The 27,192-nt window shown below is 42.2% G+C and overlaps 1 protein-coding gene across 2 annotated transcripts; it reads right to left on the bottom strand.

Moving 5' to 3' along the window:
- Window positions 1–245: 245 nt before the first annotated feature.
- Window positions 246–27,171, bottom strand: SMCO4 (single-pass membrane protein with coiled-coil domains 4). Of its 2 annotated transcripts, none has more exons than XM_075742408.1 (2): window positions 26,920–27,171; window positions 246–1,327 (listed from the first exon to the last, which is right to left on the bottom strand). In XM_075742408.1, exon 2 carries the CDS (start codon window positions 1,193–1,195, stop codon window positions 1,016–1,018), a length of 180 nt encoding a protein of 59 aa, XP_075598523.1. In that variant the 5' UTR covers window positions 1,196–1,327; window positions 26,920–27,171; the 3' UTR covers window positions 246–1,015. The 2 variants fall into 2 exon arrangements, with proteins under 2 accessions (XP_075598523.1, XP_075598524.1); XM_075742409.1 differs by having other exon boundaries at window positions 26,936–27,171.
- Between the last annotated feature and the right edge of the window lie 21 nt (window positions 27,172–27,192).

Genomic DNA, 27,192 nt, shown 5'->3' with positions numbered 1-27,192 from the left:
AAAATATTTGGATGAGAAAGGGCTGTAGAAGAATACAGGCTTATTGAAGCATTTTGATCAGAATTTATAGCTTGATTTCCTAGAATAAAACTGCCTAAGCTGTGCTCACAGCTTCCTTTAAGTGAGGGGGAGAGAGGGATGTCACAGGACAGCAGCTCGTTTCAGCAAGTAGATGAGAGATCAAAGTTACACTAATGTTACTTTTCCTTCCTTGAAAAAAATATTAAAAAAAAATAATCAAGGGCTGTATCCAAAATCACCTTTTTTATTGCCACTTTATACAGATTTAAATATTTAACATTCAGATAAACAACTACCTGCGTTTATGTAGTTTGTTCTCAGTTACTTCACCATAAACTGGCAGAATCTCCCTTTTCAACTTCTGTAAGACTCCTTCCTTAAGCGTTTGCTTTGCATGTTGGCATCTCACAGCAAAAAGAAATTCTTTTTGAGTGAACCACATAGTGTTTAATGAAAAAATTATTACACAATGTAGGCTTTCACAATAAGTCACATTTTTTTGCAAAATAATTTGAAGATTTCAAGACTTCTCTCTTTTATTCAAAAAATAAATATATCCTTTCTGAATCAAAGCACTTCATATGACATTAAGTACAAAGAAGAAGTGTACTTCTTTGGAAGTTCTGAAATAGACGCACAAGAGCTCATGGGAGCAACGTTATCCATAACAGCGATAAAAGCTGAAAGCTGATTTTTTTACAAATTCATAGCAGAACACAATTTCCTTTTACAATATAGAGCTTCAAACAGATTTAAGAAAAACACCATTTTAAAAGTCTGAAAGGCACATGAACTGGACCATAAAACGTACTGGCACATTCACCAATACGTTTTATGTTACATTCCTAAAGAGAAACTGCGGGACCCTAACCAAGAGAAAGACTGAAAATACCAGCGAGTTCCTTTGTAAAGTACTGAAAGAGTGGCAGAGAGTTCCTTTTGGCTCTTGAGAAAATTATTAATACCCCAAAGCGAGAAAGTCTGAAAAGCTGCATCATTCAGTTGTATTTGGACGAGTCGCTACATAAACAAACACAACAATCAGCAGTACTACAACAGCCAGCGTGGGAAGCACGACAGTGGTGATCTGTTGCCGGGCCTCTTGCATTGCCTGTTTTCTCTCCTTTTTATCTTTGGAGGTCTCTTTTTTGGGTTTTCCTCTTAGCTGCCTCATCCTCCTCTTAGGATCTTCTGTTCACCAAAACAGGGGAGCAAAGGGAGTTAAGCAGCAGAAAATAGTCCAAGGTCTGTTGAAACAAGGGGCTGAAGAATTCCTTCTCCTTCAAGTGGTTGGCTGTGTGAGAAACTGCAAAAGAAGGAAAAAATTCTTTTGAGCAATATGTACGCATATTCCAGTTATTAAAACTATTTGCAGCTCTACTTGGTAAATCTTTTATCCAGGTGGCACCAGTATCGGTGCAGCTTCTTTCAAGGAAACGGAATTGCAGCATGCTCGCTCAGCTCATCAGTAACACTTTTGCCATAAAAACTACAACAGTTGATCATGGGGTGTGTATTTGTCCAAGAGCACTGAACTTGCACTCTGTTAAGCCAGAAACAAAGCCCAGCACCATACATTTTATCCTCTGGGGCAAACAAGGTAACACAGCTAAAGACTTAATGAAAATAACACAAATTAGTCTTGTACCAACACAGAGTACCAGCTGCCCCTTGTAACAGCAGCAGGTCTGTGGCTCCTCTTGAACCTACAGAATGAGGAAGGGCAAGCACACACCCTGCGGTAAGGAAAAGCATTCAGTGTTTATCACCCACACCAGGTATTTATTGCAACGCAGGGTATTCTAAAAGGAAGAAATGTGGGGAAAGAGCAGCTTCACTTACACTTCTGGTTCTGCTGCCATAGAACAAAGTCTAATTCATAACAGTACTGTCACCCTTACTACAGCTGTCGTTTTTATAAGAAAAAGATCCCCAATGATAACCAGCCTGCTTCCAAATCACTGGCGTAGACAAGCAGTCATTACTAAGGTAGTTCCTCTGAAGCATCTACTAGACCAACTGTTAAAAGCAGAAGTATCTATAAAGTGAGATTAACAAAAACACCGCACGATATGAAAGCCTCTCTGAAATAAGGAGAATTAGTAGGTGCGTACTATTTCCATACCCCAAGTTTTTTTGCCCCTAAGCTGCCCACAGGCGTGTAATTCACTGACCGGGCCAGGGGAGGGAGGATGCCAACTGGCTGTTTCCCTCTTTGCCACGTCCCCCATTCCTGCAGTGGCACAACAGCTGTATCTCAACACAAACTTGGAAGGTAGCAATTACTGGTGTCAAATACTGAGTTGAAATGAAAGTAAACTACAGACTGATGTTTTTCCATCACTCCCTTACATGCTCAGAATAAAATATATAAAGAAATTAGTGGGTTAATGTAACTGGCTCTTTTCCTTCCCTCTTCTTTATATCAAAAGATAAAGATTTTAGCACGCTGCTGGAGGTAAGGAGCGTGTGTCAACACCAAAGCTGCAAAGCTTGCTCGGTTCACCACAGACATGATTTCCTCTTGATGTGTCATCTCTGGTCAATGTTACAAGTTGTCTTATGAGTACTTTTTTTTTTTTTAAAAAAAAAAAAGAAGAGTTTTTCACTGAAAGTGGAATGCTTTCTGTTTGTGTTAGCACTCATCTCAATTTGCCAATCTGACCACAGAAGCAAAACCGAACTTAAACTCTCATATCCAAAACAAGAATCCTCACCTATAGGTTACATGCAACTACAAAGGAGTTTTCATCCTAACAGCAGCAACCTGTCTACTGTGAATCCCATCCGGCCAATTAGGTTGGTGAGATACTGCATCAAGTAGGCTAAAATGTTGAGTAACTCTACTAACTCAAACTTACAGAAGTGACCGGACTATCAGAGCAAACATGGTACTGGGAAACCAAGAGCAAATCAATGGGTCAGTATTTCTGTCTTTACATGGTCCTTCCTGCATACAATCCAAAAAAAAGCAAAACAAAACCAACAAAAAAAGCACCATCAAGCGTGACAGGATCTCCGTGTTCAGCAGGACTCACCAATCCTGCATCCCACGCACACACACCTTTCAAGCAGTTGTTTCTTCCGATCATAAACTTTGCCAATTCAGCTGGGACTCTGAGGCAAACACTTATTTCAGTTTTGATAAAACATAAAAGGGAAGTGTTAGTGACTGTTTCCTTTTTTGAAAATCATCCCAATAAAATTCAAGTCTTAGAAAGAACTAATTCCTTCCGCAAGCTGCAGTGTTAGAATCGAAATAGGTAACAGATTGAGAGAGACGAAAAGTGGTCAGTGAACTTCATAATGGGGAGGTAAATAGGAATTGGATGGAGCAACTATGCACAACACCCTGTTCCAGTCTGTTAATCAAATGGGACTACTTAATTTCTAAACTTTCACAACTGTTTCTTCTCAACAAATCCTCAGCTCTTATTGATTCAGGGCAGAGTCTTTGGTACTTCACCTTCTGCGAGCTATGGGTTTCTGGTTTGGTTTTGTTGTTTATCACTTCTCTAACTCTGGAATGTCTTTTGGGGCAAAAAACCCCTCTGGTTTACCCCATTTCCATTTCATTCTCCTCCTGCTCTGGTCATGAGCTTTATTACTAAACTCTAGAAAATCTACTATGCACACACACACATATCCTTGGGCGTGTTTCCTCCTTCTTCAGGCTCAACCCTAGGTTTCCCACCACAGTCTCTCAGGCGTCGGATTTTATAAAATAATTAATTTAATTGAAAGATGCAGCAGCAGGATCAGCCCAGGCTGGGTGCCTCCAAAGACAGACCTGAACAAAGAAATCCTGGGGCAATTACACCCTTGGGTCCCATACACCTGCCCCTCACGCGCCCTTCACGCACTGTCCACGGGTCCTTTAGTCCAGTGGTGATTTTTGGTCTGCGGTCTTCTAAAATCTAATTGGATTCTTCTTCTGTGTCCAGGCAGGCAGGCTCTTATCTTGTCGACTTGCAGTTTTCACAGTTTTCCACAAAGGTTGGAGCCTCCTTATCTTCTGGTTTACATTCCTTGTGCGCCTGCCCTTACCGGTGGAACATGGAGAACTGGAGAGTCCCAGATTTGGAAAAACACTACCAAGGCATTAGTGTGGTATCAAAATACTTTCCCATACTAAAAGTCTAAACACAGCGCTATACTAGCTGTTAGGAAAACTAATAGAATTACTGAGAGAAATACCTCTACCGTGGCCTAAGGGTTCAGCAAATCTAGCCACTCTTGCTTAGTAAAGCTAAGCAAACAGCACAAATCACACTCTATTATATTCCTAAGTAATTTATTCTAACTAAAACCTACTTATTTACATTAAACTACTAATATCCCTCAACAGATAGTTAAAAATCTTCATTATTTGACAGGCTCTAAAGGAGCAAAATGTTCTGTGTAATCACTTGTGTGGGTGACAAAGATGGATAGAGCAGAGATTTGCCAATTTGACTGAGAAAGCTGAACCCTAAAGAGCAAGCCTGTCTTGAGGATTAACAAAACACTTTAATCCCAGGCATATCCTCCCTCCCTCCCTCAAACCTCCCCAGCCAACCCACTTTCAGCAACACAAAAGCAGCCCCATGATGAAGCAAATATTCTTGTTGCAAGACAGTTCCTTTTGGTACCAAAACACAGCTCCGTGCAACCACTAACAAGAGGAAATGATTATTGTCTGCTTAAAAAAGAAACTCTTCATTTGTACAAGCTGTCCCCCTAACGCAACAAGAGCAACCTAAGTGAGCAAGGACTCTGCAGGAACAGCCACACAAATAACTTCGGCTTCTGCACTGCCAAATGCTCCGGCTCACCCAGCTCATTACTTTTAACCAGAAGTTGCACAGCAGAATTGATGCATAGCTGAAGATGATGCCTGCAATGCTAAAATTTGAGATCTTCATGTTTTGGTGACACTACCTGTCATGATTTCAGAGTGTGCTAAAAATGAAGAAAAGCATTAAGAGAAAATTTTTTGCTCTGTGAAAAATGGATTTTCATGTTACAGCATGAAGCCAATTCTTAATATCATAAAAATTTACCTCAGTCTATTTGACTGTAGCAAGGAATTATGATTAACAGATCAAAACAACCCTGTTTTCAAAGGTAAAAGCTTTTAATTACATGCATAACAATATGGGATTATTAAGATCCTGTTTGAAGTCAGTTTAACATTATTTTTTAGTGAGGGGTGGTGGGGTTTTTTTTCCAAATTACAGACCTAAATCTGTATTGACCCATCATTACTGCAACATCACATTTACTGCAAATGTAGCTTTGAGAGTCTCCAAACTACTCACAGCATTTGGAAAATGAAAGCCAGCATTGAATGCTGCCAGAAAGTCAGAGAGAGCAAGGCCACCAAAGCAAAAAGCTGTTTCAATACGATTTTCACAATTCTGAGGACTTGGAAATAGCGAGTAATCTGTATTAGAAACAAAAAGCCATGGATCTCTGCATCTGGGAAGGCATTGTTAAACAGAGACGAGGTGACGGTATTTTTGGCGTATACGGCATTGCAGTGCAATCCTATCTGCCCTGAATGCAGCAAAGAAACAGAACAGATTTCAGTTTAAGACAAGTCCTTTTGCTCCATGGACAGGTGGATAAATAACCTGTATTTTTCTTTGTAGATAAAGAACCAGCGTCAAGACAACTTTTTGCAACAGGCAATCCAATGAAGAAATACGACTGATGTTTACTGAAAACACAAGAAAAACAAACACGTAATTTCTGTCACTGCATGGATTCAGTTCCTAGGGGAGGCTGTAACAGAAGAGTTTGCCATTCGCCATCTATACTGTTACAGATGATCTTGCACATAAATGCAGTAAACCACAACACCTAGCAGATGACTTGATATTATGTGTTAGCTCAGCTGTTTTCTTAAAAAGTAATTTTCTCAGCTGTTCCTGACAAGACTCCTTTGGATAGAAAACATTTATCTTTCCAAGGTATTTAGGCAAAATCAGTCAGTTTCTAAATAGCTATGCTAAATAAATAAATAAAAACAAACAAGTCACTGGTGTGGCAGCTCCTCAAAATTCACGTGCCGCTCCCCCGGACCAACCCCAAGCATCTGGAATCTGCAAGAAGGTGCAGCAATAGGAATGAGGTGTGAAAATAACATTTCTGTTTTCCAGTGCAGCTGCATCGGGGTCACAAGCCCACTGAGACCTGGACTGTCGCTGCTACCTCACACCACAAGCTGAACTGTCACCAGAGGGTAGCGGCGCTCATCCTCCACGCTCATGATGACCTAGATGGGAAACACTTTTCCCATGATACAGCATGCAGTCTGGTTGTTACTTCTCCTGTTCAAGCTACTGGGTTGCCAACACAGTCACTCCGTGAGAGAGCATCACTGTAAGCACGTTTGAAACAGATCCCCGAGCCACACGCCAGGCAGAACGCCAGCAAGTCCAAAGCCTGATGTTACAGTTTTGTAATGCAAACAGGAGAGTTGAGGACAGTCACTGCTTTTCATTATAATTCTACTGTCATTAAAACTTTGGCACTGAAAACTCAGTCCAGGCTAAAACTTGGCAGGCAAAAAAAATCCATGCCCACAGCAAGAACGGATTGTTAAATCTAAATCCACAGAAAACACAAAGGCAAGGGATGAGCCTGGGGCAGCAGGGGTGTGTGCGTGCACCAGAGAGAGGAATGATGGAAAGTGACCGACAGAAGAGAAAAGCTGAAAGAACAGCTCCCAAGAAACCAGGGCAATATCTAGACACAACATGTGCACTTCCTGACCAGAAGACAATCTGCATATGCTGGACTCAAAGTATTTGTAAAACAGTTTGTTTCTTCAGAAGGCACAAAGGGAAGTCTCCCTCTTCTAGCTCAAGGTACAGAACCACCTGCAATAGGAGAAAGTAAGATGGGTGTACCAGGGCTCCTGAAACCTGCCTGAGGCAGTCCTGCAGGTAAAAATGGACAGCACTTCACCAACAGCAGCACTTAATGTTTTATTTTACAAAGTAACTTGGAGGTATTCGCAGATTTAAAGCAAACTGGATGCAATGCCAGAGCATGCTGAACAAGGGGTTCAGATCTCAAATTCATCCCCTTCAGGGCTTGTCTGAAGTTCCGGTTTTTCAAGCTTTTCTTGGCACGGATGGTTTTCCAGTAGGAGGCTGAGGAAAGACTGCTGGCACCGTGCCTATCTCCCTGCTTGTACACGTGCCAGGGGATGACTGCATGACACTGCAGAGTAACTAAATCACACAGAAATCAACCCAAATACAATCACTGAAGTGGGCGCCTGTGTTACTCCCTTACTTGTTTTCCAAGCGGGGCAGGTGTTTTAGAGCTTGTGCAGTGCTGCGGTTTGGTAGGTTTCATTCCCACCTCTGTCGCCGTCTACATGCTCTTGTTTGATCCAGGTAATCAAGTTGTCAATGAATGAAATAAAAACCTCCACCTTACATTGGAACAGCACCACAGGTTTAGGCTAGATCTCTTCCTCTGGCAGCCAGAAATCTGCGCCTTTCACAAATTCCTTTCAAATTACAGAAATGTTCTCAGCATCAGCGTGACAACAATGCAATCAGGACACCTTTTTGGCAGAGGGAAGGGGAGACAAGAACTGAGACTTGCGACACAGGATGGGTGGGGAGAGTTTTTTCTTCCTATCACTGATCTCATTAAAATCTCATTCTGTTTACTTCCCAGCTTAAACCTGAAGTCTTATTACATTTCACTAAACAATCCCACATTATAATAAAGCAGCAGGCTTTCCTGCCATGATTGATAGGCTCTGTTTGCAATTATTTAAGGAGAAGGCACATAATTACATACAGCTGGATTAGGCTGATCAAATCCCTGTTAGTGTCTGTCAATATACACATAATAAGACAGTGTGACATTAATGTAAACTAATTTAAATGCAGAAAGTTTAATTAAGACTTAATAAAATTACAGGGACAGAAAGAAAAAAAGTTTTGCACAGTCTAACCAAAGGGAGTTTCCCAGCAAAGCCACCCTCTAAACACAAGCCTGGTTTTGCCTAATCTGTTCTGCACCACCGGTTCTTGCACCACCTATTTATGTACTTCTACTTACAGTCCTACGGCCAGGACTTTCCACCAGCTCAAGAACTCAGAAGCAAAAGCAAATGCTATGGAGCCGTGTAACGAAGTCCATTACAAGCAAGCCCAGGCAGAGACGGATGTCTCAGAAGTTCCTCTATAACGTTCAGCAAAGAGCTATTGATCCATACCACAGTTCAACCACCATGAAGTACAAGTGACCTTCTTTTAAAGCACTTATCAGGACCAAAACATCACATCTCCCTACGTAACAGTATTCATATTTTCCCTTCTCATTTAGTCCTGTACAGCCTTCCTTTCCACTTGGGTTGTTTTTAAAGTAATCTGCTACATTCACAGTGCTCTCAGAGAGTCACCGATGATACACAGTCGTGAATTAATGATGCTGTAAACTCAGACACCACCTTCATTCCCTGCTGCACAGACTCAAACTTTTCCCAGGGCAGTCATGCTCGTGCACTGCCCAAGTCGTCTTTTTCATGCAACTCAAACATACGAATGCAACTGAGCTCCTAACCACAAGTAAAATATATTAAGTGGTTGGTACGGCGTACAAGCTACTTCAGCTTGCGTAAGCCTACACGTGCAGCGCCAGGGAGGTCTGGGCCTGGATGCGAGGAGTCCTGTTGTCCGCACGCGTTCCCTTTTCCCCTCCACACTGCAATAATGACTCTACCTGTTCTGCCTGTGCCTGTTATCACTGTTTGTAACCTAGATGCCATCCCTGATTGTATGCCAGGCATTTTCCAAGAGAGTAACTGAGACGAGAAGGGTGCAGGAGCGACAGCGTGCTACCACACACCTCCTCTCCATCAGCAAGCGTGCTCGTGTTTTGCTCCATTAAAAAGTAGGATCTCTGATCTCATGCAGGGCAATTCACTGCTCCCCAAAGCACCGATTTTCCCATGCTACAATTTCCTAGTACTTTCCCTGCCAAATTAAATCAATCTGAGTATCTCATTAAAGAAAAAAACATTGCAGATTTTGATTTGTTTTTAATAGTGTCTCTGCCAGTTAAGCCTGCTGCTCTGATCTGGTTTATGCGACGATTTGTTAGCTGCTCTGCTCAGCCACCTCTCTGCAGAGGCCCTACAGTGTTTCAGGAATTTTAGAAAATGCTGAATGACATACAGGATCCTCACCGAAGCCTTATCCAAAAAGGCAGCAAAAATTCTGAATAAGCCCATTTCCCAAACAAGAACATTTCCTGCAGTATTAGTTTTTGTCAGCTGGGAGAAAGGGAAAAGAGAAACAAGGGAAAACTTGAGAGACGTAAGTGATAGAAAGGATTACAGTGCAAGCTCCTGGAAAATATATTAAAATTCAATATTGTATTAAAACTGTCCAAAAAAATTAAGCCCTCCTCTGTTCAATCACATCTCTCCAAAGCTCTCGGCCAATCTCTCCATGCTAGGGACAAATTGCTGTTAGATAACCTTTTCTGAACAAGTCTATCACTTATCCTAGTTTATGTCCCATTTCCTTTGGCAGCACAGCTATTTAACTCACCCTTCTAAGCCAGAGCCTCTGGTAATTTTTCTTTTCTGTTCCACTGCAATTCTTCAAAGCATCATAAAGGCAAATTTAATAAGCACCTCAATTTGTATTGCTTTCTATTTATAATACTGCAAGCACCTGCTACTGCTGAGATCTAAGCAGGTATCTTTCTTACTTGTGTAGATTAATTCAGATTAATCTTAATAGTTTCCTATTTTAGAGCAATTTCAAGGAACATTGCTCCAAGCTGTTGGTTGGGTTTTTTTTTTTTTGTCTTTAGGCAGTTTTTTGGTTGGTTTTGTGATGCGGTTGGTTCTCCCTCCTTCCCATTTTTATTAAGATGCTGCTGACCAGCTCTTAGAAATATGACTCATTTTGCTCCACTGTTCACATCAGCCAAATTCGACAGTGTGTCTTCTGGCCTATTCAGTAGATCCCTCTTGTCAATGCAACAGCAGGCACTTAACAATCAAATCCCTTCAAGTTGTACCCTGAACTTGAACGATAGAAGTCAAGTCAGCGTTGGGGCCCATGGACAGTTTGGGAACTGTGGGTGTGCAGGGAATGGCTGTTTAAAGGCCCCTGCCCATGATCCAGTAGATGTAGGGTTTGGATCATGTATTATTCGACCAGGGATATATTAGTTTTTTATCTTATCTAAGAGCCTGTGAACACCAAGTGACAGCTAAGGCTGCACAGTACAGAAGTGAAGTCCTACGTCTGACCTTTCAGAGGGGCTGAGGAATCATGTCCTTAGGCGTCTCTTCAGAGTCTGTCTTCCACAGCTCACAGACAGAATATTAATGGCTGCACCCTGGGCTTTGGACATCCTGGTATCTGCAACATCAACACCAACTGCTCTTGCTGTTACTTCATTTAACAAGACCACAGATAGGAAGTTTAATGCAGTGGGGGAAGAAAAAAAAAATTGTGATGCAGCACAAGTAGGTGAGTGAGATAATGAAGCCCAGAGAGAAAGAGCAGGAGAGCCCTCTTAGTGTGCAGGAGAGGAAGGGAAACAAAAGGAAAGAAACCAGTGCGTTATCATTCTCATCTCTGCACTGTGTTTGTTTACTCTTAGTGGCTGACAAGCAAGGTTTGTACTTCTCATCCATCTCCTACCTATGTATTTGGGTGTGATACAGCACATCCCTCCACAGCCTGCTAGGAGATCTCACAGAAGACTTCACAGGACATTCTGGGGACAATTTCATCTCAAGAGTGACTCTTGATGCCTCAAACTCCTACTCCAGAGGGATGCTGTGCTATTTGCCTCTCAGCAACATTTAATATGGGCCTTAAAGGGGTGGGATTTTAGGGGCTCCCATTAAAAAGACACATCTTTCTCAACAAAAAAAAAAGTCTTGCTGTTGTTTTTATTCAGCCCAATCTTGCCAAGATTCCTGTTAACTTCATGAGAAAAGCACGCCTGTAAATGTATAAAACCAAGTTTTCTAAACTGTTTTTAACTAATTTGTTGCAAAATTAAGCAAATGAAAAGGCTCAGAGACACAGGAAAACATCACTGTAAGGTACTCAGTATTACGCCATCGTCTTACTTATCTATCAACAACGAAAGCTCAATACAGCCATTATTTTGGGAATCCATAGATTTTTAACTTTCTTTTAACATGAGAGAGATGATACAGATTTCCTAAGAAAATAGATGAGGCACAGGGACCTTGCGTGTCATTTCAAAAGAGGAGATGCCGTATATCTTTTCAGCCTCTGGCTGCAGCTTCCAAATTACTGTCCCAAAACATCTGTAACCTTCATGTGTTCTCATCCTCTTCTACAATTACTTCTTATCACGTGGGGAGGTTTTGAACTTGTGCAACAGCTATATTGAGTAAATCAGCTATAAAGAGACATGCGACAGATACTCCAAGCTGATAGCTAATCATGATTTTTAGTCTTTCAAGCGAACAGGACAACTTAAAATGGCAAACATTGCTCTATATACCCATCCATAAATTAGGAGTGACAATAGCAGATTATTACTCATTCTCTCAGAGCGTTTGTTTGGCCCTGAGAGAACTGGCTTTATTCCAAGAGCTGGCAAACATTGGTTAATATACATGTAAATGTTTTATTTCTCTCAGAGTAGGCAATTTCACAAAATGAAATACCGAATTAAAGACGACCCCAGTTTTTCTGCTGATGCCTGTCCCAGATGCAGTGCAGCTGAAAGCCTTTGCAAGCTTTTTCACACCGAGTCAACAGGCAAAAAGCCACCTTTTCTTTTAAGAGTGAGACAATTTCACTGTGGAAACATGAAAGCTTTTATATAAATATTAATCATCAAAGTTGTCCTGGAGTTAAGTGGATGGTGACTGGCTTATATAAGGTTGCAGTACTGGCTTGGTAATAGTGAGATGTACTGAAATAGTTTCACAAATATTGCTCCAAGCAGACTGTTCCTCAATACAAGAGCTGCAGCACCAGAACTAGATTCAGCGACCCCAATGTTTAATCTGAGAGTACTATAAAATAGCACTTCACTCCTAAGAATGAAGAAGGGGCATTTTGTCCTTTGAATTTCTAGTGCAAGAGTAAAAGGAAAATGTAATTTTCCTCAAAGACTGCCACTAATTTGAAACGGGAGGAAGAGGGGAGACTAAGAAAAAAGGACGGAAGTTCAACACAGAGAGGCAAATAAACCAAATAACTCGACAGACAACCAGGCAGTGGTTTAGCAGAGCCTCTTACTAACCAGTCCAGCACCTGAATATTCTAAGTAAAGCCAAGTGTAATGCACCCATACTCCTGAGCATAGGCTCTCCAAAACCCAAGAGAATCAACAAGCACATTCTGTGCATTTGAGATGCATCTGTGGGTCCTGAGGGAAGTGGCGGATGAAGTTGCTGAGCCACTATCTGTATTTGAGAAGCCGTGGCAGTCCAGTGAAGTTCCCACTGACTGGAAAAGGGGAAACATAACCCCCATTTTTAAGAAGGGAAAAAAGGAAGACCCAGGGAACTACAGGCCAGTCAGTCTCACCTCTGTGCCCAGTGTGGTGGGCTGACCCAGGCTGGAGGCCACGTGCCCCCCAAAGCCGCTCTGTCACTGCCCTCCTTAGCTGGGCAGGGGAAAGAAAATATAATGAAAGGCTTGCGGGTTGAGATAACAACAGGGAGATCACTCACCAGTCACTGTCATGGGTAAAACAGACTTGACTTGGGGAAAATTAATCCAATTTATTACCAAGAAAACAGAGTAGAGCAATAAGAAATAAAAACAAATCTTAAAGCACCTCCTCCCACTCAAAACACCTGGCAAGACCATGGAGCAGATCCTCCTAGAAACTATGCACATGGAAAATAAGGAGGTGATTGGTGGCAGCCAACATGGCTTCACAAAGGGCAAATCGTGCTTGACAAATTTGGTGGCCTTCTACGATGGGGTTACAGCGTTGGAGGACAAGGGAAGAGCAACTGACGTCATCTGCCTGGACTTGTACAAAGCATTTGACACTGTCCCGCACGACATCCTTGTCTCTAAATTGGAGAGACATGGATTTGACGGATGGATGACTCGGTGGACAAGGAATTGGCTGGAAGGTTGCATTCAAAGAGTTGTGGTCAACGGCTCAATGTCCAAGTGGAGATCAGTGACAAGTGCCGTTCCTCAAGGGCCGGTATTGGAACCGGCACTGTTTAACACAGTGGGATCGAGTGCACCCTCAGCAAGTTTGCCAATGACACCAAGCTGTGTGGTGCAGTTGACACGCTGCAGGGAAGGGATGCCATCCAGAGGGACCTTGACTGGCTTGAGAGGTGGGCCCATGCAAGGTCCTGCACAAGGGTTGGGGCGATCCCAAGCACAGCTACAGGCTGGGCAGAGAATGGATTGAGAGCAGCCCTGAGGAGAAGGACTTGGGGGTATTGATTGATGAGAAGCTCAACATGAGTTGGCATTGTGCACTTGCAGCCCAGAAAGCCAACTGTGTCCTGGGCTGCATCAAAAGAAGCCTGACCAGCAGGTCAAGGGAGGTGATTCTGCCCTTCTACTCTGCTCTCATGAAACCCCACCTGGAGTACTCCATCCAGCTCTGGGGTCTCCAGTACAAGAAGGACGTGGACCTGTCAGAGTGAGTCCAGAGGAGGCCATGAAGATGGTCAGAGGGATGGAGCACCTCTCCTATGAGGACAGGCTGAGAGAGTTGGGGTTGTTGGGGAGAGTTCAGGCTGAGAAGGCTCCAGGGAGACCTTATAGCAGCCTCCCAGTACCTAAAGGGGCCTACAAGAAAGCTGGAGAGGGACTTTTTACAACAGCATGTAGTGATAGGACAAGGTGTAACGGCTTTAAACTGAAAGAGGGTAGATTTAGATTAAGTTTTAGGAAGAAATTCTTCCCTGTGAGGGTGGTGAGGCACTGGAAGAGGTTTTCCAGAGAAGTTGTGGATGCCCCATCCCTGGAAGTGTTCAAGGCCAGGTTTGATGAGGCTTTGGGCAACCTGGTCTAGTGGAGGGTGTCCCTGCCTATGGTGGGGGGGTGGAACTAGATGATCTTTTAAGGTCCCTTCCAACCCAAACCATTCTATGATTTGGAGGCAAGGACAGTACACGCCACCTCCAGCAGGACTCTGAGAACCATCTTTTTCCTACAAAGGGCTAGAGATGTCAGAACATATCTAGATCTACTTACTCCTCCTATGATACAGGCCATCAACCATTGCTTACCCCGCTGTTCAACAGAGAAGTGGGATTTTTTTTTTTTTTTTTTTTTTTTCAAATTAACTGAGCCTTGAAACTAGAACTACAACCACAAAGGAGATTTTTTGAGAAGGGGAACAGAGAAGTATAGCCTTTTATCTACTGTACTGTACCATATGCATAATCTCAGTTCCGTTGAGGGCACGCTAAAGTTTCAAACAACTGGGGATACTAGCAACAGGTCAAAATTTTTCATAAACCTCTAGACAAAAATGACACAATATTAATATATTTCAGAATAGCAAGTTCAGAATGACATAAAAAATAAGGTAGAAAGCACTGGCTAAGATCACAATAACTTGACAGAACCCAAGAACAAGAAGCATTAGGCACTTAAACCAACCATCAGGACACCTACAGTCAAAATTCACCTTCTTCAAGTGAAAGGAAAGATGGAAGATGAACAAACACTGATGGGAAGCAACAACTACCAAGAGACAACACCTTCAAAAGATACAGGACTTGTACATGTGGCAAGAGCTGATGAGAAGTTCAGTTCCCATCTGGCAACTTGCCTCAGTTGCTACTACAGTACTCCACAGATTTCAGCCAAGTCTCTCCATGGACATGAGCATCTATGGATATGGAACAGACAGCAGATCGGTATTTTATGGAGATAAATACATAAAAGACTGCTGGCATTAGACTTGCTCTTCCTCACATTCTCCGTTTTAAGAGGAAAACAATTTAGATTTTACATTAACTAAAGCTGCTTTTGAAATTTTTTTCATATTTACTTCCCAGAATTATATGGAAATTTTTTTTAACCTGCAGAAAATTACAGAAATTATTACCGCTAGAGCAAGCACACTGTCTAGTACTTGACAATACTTTGCTTTGAACCTTGAACCTAATGCTGCACTTTTCAGCACTGCTTTCACACGAAGCATGCTCTCCCTCCTCTTGTATGCTACTGCTTACATGACACTTTTAGATCTCACAAGGAAATCTGCTGAATGGAAGGGCAACACAACAGAACAAGACAGTGCCAGGTTCAGCACTGAAGAGGATTTTAAAATTTATTACGGGGTATCACTTCAACGCTCAATTTTATATGTGGCTGAAATGAATATGCCTGGCAGAACTGCAAGAGAAGGTGCCTCTATAAAAGGCGACAGCACTATTACCAGATAAGCTACCAGTTAGACATCACTGATTACCACACTGGACAGAGATTTTAACTCATCTAGAGAGCAGACAGCTAATCAGATTTCTTAATGGGCTTCTCTCAGTTTCACTGGAGCTGATGCATACTGCATATAGGATTTGGAAAGAGATTTTTCCCCAAATAGCACACATCACTCTACTACAGCATTCTGTTATCATCTTGGCTTATGCTTATATAAAGTACCAGATGGAAAGCCAGAAGTTACGTGAACAGTCACAAAGAGGTTAATCATTAAATTCAAGCTATGCCAGGGCAGTAGCAATGTTGATCTCTTGAATAAATTGAGCTTGGATAAAGGTAGCATTGATTTTCCTAAAGAGGTTTCATTACTTAGCTCTAGATTTGTGATTTCTTTTGAGAGTATGAAGTTAAGAGTTAATCCAAATTTACTATTTCTTTTATACCCAAACAGAAACCAAGCCATTTAAAATGCAGAGAATATGATAGACCTCCCTCCCTTTCATTGTTCTCTCCCCTCCGAGAGAAACTGAACTTCATAGGACTTCAAACCTCAGGGAAAACAAACAAAAAAAACCCCAACAAAACCAAAAAAAACATAAAAAACCCCTCATCTTTATTCTACAAGTTTTTCTTCCAGCACTGAAAATCCAATGCATATTGTCTCCCAACTACTTTTATCTCTTTATTGTTCTTAACACTTTCCTAGAAAGGAGGTTTTTAGCACACAAATGAAAAACACTAATTTGATGAAGGGACAGGGACTATTTGGAGCCTAGTCAGTGAAAAGACATGAGGTAAACATTTGGATACGTTACACGACCCCAAATCTTTCTGCCATATGTTCTGCTTTCCAACTCTGATCTTCCTGGTTTAATTTTTAACAAGTTATTTACATCAGAATCAAAGAGCTGACTATTACAAGCTATACCATTAAACAGAGAGTTACTTCTTTACCTCCTTCAAGTATGAAAAAGAATCATCCATAACAAGCAAAGTGATCTGAGTTTCCAATTTCCCACAAGTACTCTAAAATATTTACTGAACCATAGCAATCAGGCCCGTGACAAATGGGATGTCTTACGGACTCTGGGCTTTCCTAACTTTCTGAAATCACTGTTTTGACTCACTCACATCTCTGGGAATGTGGAACGAACTTAGATAAGGTCTAAGAAAAAGCAAGGAAGATTAGAAAGACTAAGTTAATCAGAAAAAAATAGGGAAAAAACCCAACAAAAACCTACATATCTTTTATGAGAAAAAGGATATAATTTCTTACTCTCCTATTTTGAAAGCCTTGCCTCTTTCACAGTTAAGCCAAGTTTCCCCAAAGAAGCCATCACTGATTGCATTCATTAGGAATTTTTATGTAGACAAGTGTTGGTATGTGAAATGGAAAGCCAAAAAAGGATATTAAATCACAGGATATATACATCCCAGGACCTTATATGTATCTCTTCAGAGAGCAGGATCAAAAAAAAAATTGGACATGAAAAAGAAATAAATGTAAACAAGAACATGGAACCTGAAAGGCTTTTTGCTTAAGGTCCCTAATGTCTTAAGAATTCATTAAAAGATGATGTTAGAGTACCTGAATTTCAGAGAATTACTTCAGAGATGGCTCCTGTTGCAGCAGTTTCTGCTGGAATATTTTACTCTGGCTGTCAGCCAAATCTTTGCTATGCTGATGCCAAATAAATGATACCCAATTTCAACGACAGATGCTGTTGTGTTGACACATAATTGATACGTTTATATTCAGGGCTCCCTGGAATTCTGTAACAGCAACACTTTATTCACAAGAAATACAACTGACAGCAGAATTCAAAGGGACTTGCACATAGCTAATGCCGCTACACTACTGGTATTGTGAGTCTGGAGGGAAGAGATCACTACCTACCCAGGGTGGTCAGGAACAGTGGAGACCACAAATTTTCCAGGGCAATGGAAAGTAAGATGGCCCAGCAGTAAAAGTTAACTGGCTCAGCCAGAAACCAGCTTGCTCAGCGATACAGGAAACCTGAAAGTTCTCAACACAAGTCACATATCCCTTTCCTGCAGAGCTTGTGCGTAGGAGATGGAAATCATAGAAACACCACAGCACTGAAGTAACAGATATGTCCATATCTCCTTCTCTCTTTGACTTCCTTGGTTTCCTAGGCAGGAAACAGATTAGCAGCCTTTAGAAATACATTTTGCAAACCTATATTCCAAAGAAAACGTATACCTCTTCCTTGCATGTTCACTCTCTTGTGGATAACATGAAATAAACTTTCATAAATAGTATTTATTTTGGAAAGCAACTATATTCCCTCCCCAAGTTCAACAAACCTTCAGCATCTACTGTATTTCCTATAGAAAGAAAAAAAAAAAGCAGATAACATTACAATATATGCCTACAACCTAAATTTTCTTTATTTTTAGTAACACAGCATCGTATTATTTTCACACAATGAATAAAAACATTCACAGAACTAAAATAGTCACAGAAAAATTCATACTCACTCATTTCACAAAATAGAAAAAAACACCAGCAACAACTAACACTTGCCACAGATGACAGTGGCAAATAAATGCCATATAGCAAAGGTTTTGGTCATTTATCCAGATAGTATGTGTTGTTCATCAAATACGCAATGTGGAATATCCTGCCACGATGCCTCTTTTTAATTAAAGCTTAACAATACTTTTGAATTGCATTATATGGGGATTATCAAATACATTTGAAGCTTACAGATGAAGAGGCATCACCACCTGGAAGTGATTCCACCTTTTCAACGCCTGGAAACATATTTTGTTGACTGTTTCTTAAACTGTATTTTAGAAGACCGATCACAGCCCATAAAGCTTCTACAGTATAATATGCTGCTTCTGCTGGTGGGGCCTATCTGGCTCTCAAATACTGTCTGTGCTTCTCTGCTAGTACCACAGGAAAGATTTCTTCCTCCAGTCACCCCTTTCCTTACATTATACGAAAAGGGACTGAAAATACTGATGTTAATTCTTCAGACTGCACATTGCAGCTCTTTCCTTTAATTCTTCCTCTCCTGTGCTTCTAAGGGTTGCTAAGGCCAAAACTGTCAGAAGACCTCTCTTCACACTGAATTTCTCCTTCAGGAGTGCCCAGCACAGAGTATAAAGTTATACAGGGGAAAAATATGCATTTATCATCAAAGCTCACACCTCTCAAAACCCTAAAATTGTCATTTAGTTCAGCAACATGGGATATGTAAAATATCCAGGATTATATCCTTGCAAGAGCACGAAGTGGTTGAAAAGGTCAAGGAAGTACGTTAAGTAGAAAAGCTTTAGGGGCCAGTGGGTTCTTTTCACTGTTGTGAGAGGCACTGGAAAACCAACCTTTGCCAAGAAAACACATCCAGATATTAAAAATTTAAGCACCAAGTGCACAGGCGTCTTCTTCCAAAAACCTCCCAAACCAAACCAACAACAACAAAAAAAAACCCCACCCAAAAAACCCAACACACTCCCTCAAAAAAAAAAACACCCAGAAGTTTTTCAAAGTCACAAAGGACAGCTGAGATTAACCTCCCACTGGCAGTTGGGTATCTCAGGAGCGCACACAGAGAACGAGGACGGGAACATGAAAAAACAGCTAAGCCAGCTGTCAACAGCTTTGATTTCCCCGAACCAGTCATGAGGCATGACAGGGTGGTACACCACAGGCAGACCCAATCCTCCTCACTCCTGTTCAGAGAGTATCAGATGCAAACCAGCTCCAGTTCAAAAGCTGCAGCGATTTGTTAGACTGGTGCTGTGTCTAAGCTAAAAAGGCCAGTCTCTCAGCACTGCATTTTAAATTGAGCACAGCACTGAAATAACAAAGCTAGAAGGCTTACTGAGAAGATCCAACTCCTCTCTAATTATTTGAGTGTGGGCAGGGAAGTGTAGGTCAGTCTGACAGCCATCGTATAGCTACACCCTGTCTGTGTTAGGAGGGGCATAATTAGTCCAGGAGGAAATCAATGTTAAGACATACAGACCAACTTGAATACTTCTGCTTGTTACTGAATTTGCTCCAAAAAGATTTATTCCTACAGGTTTCTTTGGGTGTTTTGACCTCCCTCTTAAGCGCACACTAAATTTAATAATGTTCTTTTTAAAAAAAATCATGTTCAATAGTAATAACCCATTCTGTTACTAACAAAGGCAAGGATTTGAAAAGTCAAATAGATTCTCACTCCTACTATTGGCGTCTGCATTTTGTTCTGTTTGGACACAGAACAGAAAGGTCTCACTTTCTCCCACTCAGGAAGACAGTGCTATAGCTGGAAGTCATGGAAAAAAACCAATAAAATTATTGTATACAAATATTTCCATTTCTCTTCCCCAATTTATAATGTCATTTAAAAAAAGCAAGTGTGTTTGTTGGAGAATACTGTACAATGAGCTAATGTGCTAAATAAATTGGCAAGAGAAAGAAGTAAGTCAGCTTCAACTTTTAGAAATATAAAAGACTTAAAAATAGTTCAGGCAATCAGATTTCAGAGCAAATCTTACTTTTACAGACACTGTTTCCTATCCTGTTAAATATTTCTCTTACCTCTGTGGGAAGGACTTAAACAATGGAGGGAAACTAGCTAAGGCTTGCTCTGCAGACTGAAATAATCACAGTTCAGCAGCAAGGACTAGCATCAAGACTTCTGAATAACGGTATCAAACCCAAATATTTAGGTAAAAAGTTGACTTGCACCCCTTTTCTCCCTGCAAAGGTCCTTAACCACAAGTAACTCCAAGTCTCCAAGCCTTCAAACATACTTCATAGATTATAATAGTATAACTGCAAGCCACAGCATCAATTCAGTAAAGTTGAGTTTTTCTGATGCTATGCAGCCTCACCACCTAAACCCCTCAAGCCACTTAAGACAAATGTTTATGCTTTAGTTTTTGTCCTAAACTATGCTACAGTTTAACTGTATGCTCTCCCATCCATAGTAGGCTGCAGTGTGATGGTGGGTGTGGTGGGTTGATGGTGAGACACAGTACAGTAAGCGTATTGGTTTCTAAGCAGACCTAAGTTTGCAAAACCAAACAACTACAGGTGAATTCCCTGAGCCTTTTTGTGGCATGGCTGCAGGCTCAGAGCCATATTTTATGCTGGCACCAGTAAGATCTAATAAAAGGCTCTGAGATCTTGAATTTTATTTGTATCACGACAGCCATGTACCTAAGGTATGTTTGAGGGTGCACTTTTATAACTAAAAGCTGCATCCTGCAGCTTCACTCAAACATTCCTTATTTTTTTAATCCTTCTAGTTGGGTGTCAAAGACAAGCACAAGATCTTTCATGATGCAACAATGCTATATAAAGCGTAAGGTGCTATTGACATCTAACTACCAGTAAGCAGCCATGCTAGGAACACACGTTCTGGAGTGAGGTTTAAATAACAGATTTATACAGCACAACTCCGCTCCAGACCTGATACTAAGCACTGTACCATGGTCAGAGAACTCCTTTCCAAATACACAAATGAAGCCAAGGTGTCAAACAAAAACAGAGGTTGGGTGAAAAAGCAGCGAGACCAATTTCTAAACAGAAAGCAGTCTGAGGAGATAGATATACACCCTGAGGTTTGGTACATCCAAATCATGACTATCCATACCTCTAGCATGATACAAAGCCCAAAATCAACATGGCCTGAACACAAGGGTTTTATACCTAGCAATTAATAAGGCTCAAGGAGCCTTATTAAAGACCCGTATCAAGGAGCCTATCTGAAGGCGGATAGTACTTCAAGCATTGAAGCTCCCTCAGCCACCTCCTCTGATTTAATTTTTTTCCAAGTTTACCATCACACAGCCACAACTCTTTAACCGTAGTATATCTTTACTCTTAATAAGTTTTTTTAGAGCTGCCTATGCCCCCCCCCAAAAAAAAAAAATAGTGTCACAGCTACATACATGCTTGTAAACAGAAGTACCAAGGCAATACACAGTCCAAATCAAAATGGATTTGGTTTGTTACTGCTAGAGTCGAAGAGGTGCCCATAAGTAAATATAAGGCCACATAATTCTGCACTCCCACCACCCCACCAGCTCATTTCAGTCTGGAGAAGTCATTTGTGCCTGCAGCAGGGCAGGCCACATTTCTACCCTTCATGTGACAAAGACACAAACACATTGGTTTAGGCAGAAGCAGCTTTTGAACTGATGCTGCTCTTTATTTTCCACTCTTTTTGTGAAATACAGAGACAATTTCTGAGCAAAGCCTTTGGGGAAAGAGCTTTACTCAAAATCACTAGTCGTCCGTCTAGCACAATAAGAGCAGAGAATGCAAATTAGTTTCAATAAAAGCAGCTGGCAATCAATAACAAAGGGCTGGTCTCCAAGAGTAAAACTGGTTCCTCTAAGGACAAGAGTTAAAAGGGCAAAAATATAAGATGGTGAATAAAGGAAGAACAAATATAAACAACATGGGGGGGAGGGTGGTGTACAGAAGGAGAAAAATCTAACGATGCAAGTTAAAAAAAAAAATCAAACTGATAAAGAACAGCTGGGGGTAAAAAGGAAATTAAAATACAGATAACTATAGTGCAAAGAAAAGGATCATTAGAAAAAAGTCTAATGGAAAACATGCGCGATTCAAACAAGATAAAATAAAAATCATGAAAGGGAGCAGATAAGAGGCTAGCTAGCACTAAGGCTTAAGGCACTAGTCATGAGTTCATGTTCTAGCCTGGTTTGCAGGCATCGGTAAGTCTGATAACAAGTTTCATAATTCCTGCTACCGCACATCTGGCCATTTCACAAAAACTTGTACATTCATCTCCTCTGACCTTCTGCCATAATGCAGAAAGTCACTACCCACCTGAGTGGGCCAGAACCCACCCACTCTGTATGCAGTCAGACTTCCTGAGGTGAAGGGACCTAGAAAAGAAGTCCACAGGCACCTGCAAAGGACTGAGAAAAAAACAGTATTATTGTTACCACCTGTTTAAAGAAGAAAAAAAAAAAAGAATCCCTCAAGATCGACACTTTCACTGAGTCTCCTTATTATTGTGTCTGATTTTTATAAGTCAATTAGAGAGAGAATACATTGTGGTCACAGAAGCAGCCTTCCCTTGCAGCTGTTATAGATAGGACTTGATATAAAGGTGAAAATACAAGTATTTTGGCACTGTTAGCAACCTTTGCTCGAGAGAAACCTAAAAATCCAAGTGTCTCATATACTGCAAGTTGGTCTCACAAATCATCCTCCATCTTGCATCTACAAACACAGCTCTGGTTTCTGGTTTTATCAACATACTCCACCGAACATTTGGATAACATGGAACTAAGGTCGCTATCTTGCACATGCCTTTAATATTGCATATTAGCAAATTGGAACACAAGCAGTTACTTTGCTCAAAAGCTTTTCAGCTCCAAATAATCTCACTGCAAACTACACAATGTAACTCCTTTGATCCCAAGAATGTAGCCCCCATCTTTAATAAAGTAGCTGCTTAAATAGCATACATTAATTATACAGAGTGGAAAGTGGTGTTTTCTACACTCACATGAAACTGCAGGGGAAAGCCCTATCACTACACACTATTTAGATTAGTTTTGATCAGCATACTGATGGCCTAGACAGAGAATTCTCTGCCAAGTTGCTAGTATACTTAAAAATATGCTTATACTTTCAGAACTTTAATATACAGAATAATTCGATTGGGGCATGCCCTATGCTTCTAGAAATTCTACTAGACTTCTAATGACAAAAGTGGTCAGAAACTTCTAGTCACATTGACATCTGAAAGCACAGAACTCGCATTTTAAAGAGAGAAAGAAGTGACTAACTTCTTTACAACTAAAAAGGGCGTACAAGAAATCAAACACAGCAGGATGGAGAAGACAAAAAAAAAAAAAAATCCTGAAACTAAACTAGTGGTAGGGCAAAAGACAACAAAGAGAATATTATCACACATTCTCATCCCCTCAAGATACACGTGTGCCTAAAAGGCTCACAAATATCTAATCACTGGCTGTTTGCCACATTCAACATACAAAGCCTGCTTCCTCTATTGCCTACAGCAATTATTTTAGGGTTTGCCCTAGCAAGTAAAAATCTCTCTCTCAAAAAAAAGCAGGAGGGGAGGAAGCCTGCACTGCTGCAGTTTTACTTCGACAACCTCATGGTCCACCACTACTGCTAAGACAATTACAGATTTTAACAGCACATTTCCCTAAGGTAGCAAGCAGTTAAGACCTTTATATACTGAAAGAGATGCCCTTCCTGCATGGCCTATTAGCCACAAACAGGATTAAGAGCTAAGCAAATCCTCACAGAGCCCACATCTGTCAACATAACTCTTTTCCATAATGGGCAGAAAGGAAGGTAACTTCTCAGCTTCACAGAGCACTTACTGGAAAGCTGATACTGCAATAATTAAAAACATAACAAAACGAAAAGGGAGCAACACAGAACGGCACAATCATGGAGGATCTCTTACCTTGTGAAAAAAATGTCACCTGTTACAGAACTTGTGGTCTTACAGAGCAGCCCTGCTGTTGCTCTGGTGGCCCTGTACAGCAATCAGCCTTAGAGGATCTCCAGAGAAGACAACAGCCAAGATCTCTTTGCAGAACATTTCTCCAAGCATGATAGTATTTCCATAATCAGTCAAAAACCAGACACATCTAGACTGGCATGCATCAGACTATTGGACATCATGGACATCAATCCACCCGTAGCTGCTTCTTGTGGAGCATGATGGAGAGACTAATACAGAAACCACTTTATTCTGAAGCACCTGGACCAAAGTAGTTGAATCAAGAGGTGCTAGATCCATTCTTGAAGGGCTCAGATGGCTTTGGGAATAGCTGGCGCACAGCTGTAACAGTAAAAGCAAACCCCAGCCCAGTTCAGCAGAGAAAATTAGTGTTCAGTTCTCTCAAACCCTGATACCACTGTAAAAAATCAATGTATTTCTCTCTGAGGGCAGTCCCCATGACAGCAGTGCTACCTGCTGAACCAGGGCAGGCCTCCCGTGACTCTTCAGCAAGAAATTCTTTCAGCTCCTCTACACCACTGCTTCTTGCTAGTGCGCACACCATGGGGAAAAGCCTTGTTGGGCTTCAAAGTAACAGGCAAAGGAGAAGGAGGATGGAGGAGGAAAATTTGTAACAAAAATGAACAAAGAAACTGCATTACATTACACATTAAATGCCATGGCCAACACATTTAGTCACAGTCTGTCTACTATCCTGTAAGCCAGCTCATATCACCTAATCAGCATGTATATCTTATATATATGCAAAAGCATTTCACTGTCTATTTAATGCATGGAAAAACATGATTAGACTAAAAAAAAAATAAAAATATTATTTTGCTAGCAAATGGATATAGCAGCAACCAGCGAGGAAACAGTCCACTCTCACTACTACTGTACACACCTCCAAACAAGCAGCAACGAACCTGTGATCAGCTAGGGAGTGTGACTGAGGGTTGTCACATCACACAAGGCTATTTCTACGCAATCTGATGTTCTGGGGTAGCTTCAAAGCTCAGGTGGTGTTCCACAGACAGCAGGTATGGGCATGCAGCCACTGCTTAATATCTTATGTTGCACACAAAGCAGCCCCATCAGTCTGTGAACACCAATCACATCCCAAAAGAGTGTTTAAGCATGCCAGGGACTCCCTAGAAGGAGGGCTTTCCGATGTCCACCCTGGCAGCATCTGAAGATGTCCAGCTCTGTAAGTGGTTTGTCTTTAGCTCTGTATGTCTGCCAGTGCTGTCCATGCTCTTCTCTACCACCCTGCATTTGTGGTCAACAGCTCCACCAAAACCCTCTTGAGGAGCAGAATAAGAGACCTGTGCAAGTCCGCACTGGAAAAAGCACTAAAGAAATAGGTAGTTCCTAGAGTTTCCAATGTGATAAGGGGTATTCAACAGCTGCACACAAAATTCCTGTTGGTAAGTGTCCCTTCTCAGTTTCCCACAAAGCACGAGGGAAAGCAGCAGCTAAAATTGCTGTGACAAGGAGCAGTTCATTTATCTGACAAAGATCAGTTTAATTTCTACCTACAAAGGTTGAGAACAGTCTAAAATCAGCTTCCTTCTTAACTTCAGTTCAGGAGGTCTGTATGTCATAAATAGCCCACTAAAAGGCAGTTAAGAGACAGAGGGAGAGCAAAAAGTTATTAAAAATGTACTAATGAGAAACTCATTTCACTGTTTTTTAACAGGGCATCAGGGAATTTCTACAAGACTTCTGGTTCATTTAAAGGAGGAAATTTTTAACAAGCTAAAAATAACTGACAATCACATTTTCAAAACTGAGAGAAACATGGAAACCCCAGGAGGTCCCAGCCTAGGGCAGTACCACACAGACCGACAAAAATGCTCATACATATTTCAGGCAGGATTGGGACCCTGGAATTAAAATTTCTGTGACACGAGAACATTTATTTTCTCTACTGCTTTAAAAGAAGGTTTGAACCATAACTGGTTCAGAAACATAACAGAAAACAAATTATTTATTTTTTTTAAGTAACCAACAATAAGGAGAACCAAAAAGCTACAAACTGAACTCACATCAGCACATCACAGGAACAAAAAAACACATACAAATGAAGACACGGGGCTTATAAAAAAAAGAAAGAAAAAAAAAGAGAGACAAAAGCCACATTTTTACATTCAGAACGGATTATCTTGATTTTTTCCTGGGTCAGCTTTTAATGCTTTCCTAAGAATATTTTTCCATAGGCTGTTTAAACACAGGTCTCGGTCGTTTCTCAGCACAACTGTACTCGCGACCGGGGAACCGAAATTAAGAAGAAAGAAAAAAAAAAAAAAAGGCAAACCCACAAAATCTGAAAGTCTTTTGCGACTCTTTTTTAGAGTTATTTTCTTCATTAATCTCTCAGCAGTGCTTCTCAGGGGCTGCGATTCCACCCCAACGGCGTGGCCCGGCGGCGCGCTTCCCGCTCCGCTAAGCCGGCGGCACACCTGAGCTCCCCGCCCGGAGCGGCGGGACCGGCGCCGCACGGGCCTCCCCCGCAGCGGGATCTCTACCTGAGGCGGTTTCGTTCCAGGGCTGGGAGCCTGCCGCCAGCCGGACCGGCCCGCGGAGAGACGCCAGGAGGGCGCCCCGAGCCGCCCGCGGCCCCCCCCTTCGCTACACACGCTGAGGCGGCGGCTCTCGCTCGCCCGCCCGCCGCAGCCGAACCACGCTCGCCTCCTGGCTCTCCGCCGCGGCACCCAGCCCGCACACCGGCTTTTACAACTTTCCGTTTTCAACAGCGGCGCCCCGGCAGCCGGGCCGCTGCCCCGGGAAGGAGAGCTCGGAGCCAAAGTCCGCAGGAAGTTGGCCCGCCCGGGAGCTGAGCCCGCTGCCCCGCGGCTCCCGCGGGGATACCGCGGACTCGAACCGCGGCCCCTCAGCGCTCCCCACCGCCCCCTTCCCAACGCCTCCGGCGCTCCGCTGCCGCCCGCACCCACCGCCCCGCCGGCCTCCCCCGGGACAGCGGGCGGGAGCGGGCCGCCGCGCGCCCTTACTTGGAGTTGCGCTCACCCGAGGGACGGGAAGGGACGGGCAGCGGCGGGAGAAGGGCAGAGTCCGAGTTCGCTGCCGGCAACTTCCCCGCTCCGCCACACGTGGGGCTGAGGCGCGGGCTAGCTTCCCTCGTCTCTCGGCGCAGAGGACGTGGCACCTCCCTCCCTCTCTCTCTCTCTCCTTCCCCGGCCGAGCCGCACCGCGCCGGAGGCTCCTCCCGGCCCCGCTCTGGCGGAATGCGGGGCGCCCTCTGCCGCACGCCGAGGGACCCGCTG

Source organism: Balearica regulorum, chromosome 1 (assembly GCF_011004875.1).
Source record: "Balearica regulorum gibbericeps isolate bBalReg1 chromosome 1, bBalReg1.pri, whole genome shotgun sequence".
NCBI lineage: Eukaryota > Metazoa > Chordata > Aves > Gruiformes > Gruidae > Balearica > Balearica regulorum.
Note: the sequence above shows the minus strand (reverse complement) of the source record. Positions and strands in the feature narration are given on the sequence as shown.

Coding starts and splice junctions, on each gene's coding strand:
- SMCO4 (XM_075742408.1), bottom strand. CDS start 1,195: ATGAGGCAGCTAAGAGGAAAACCCAAAAAAGAGACCTCCAAAGATAAA.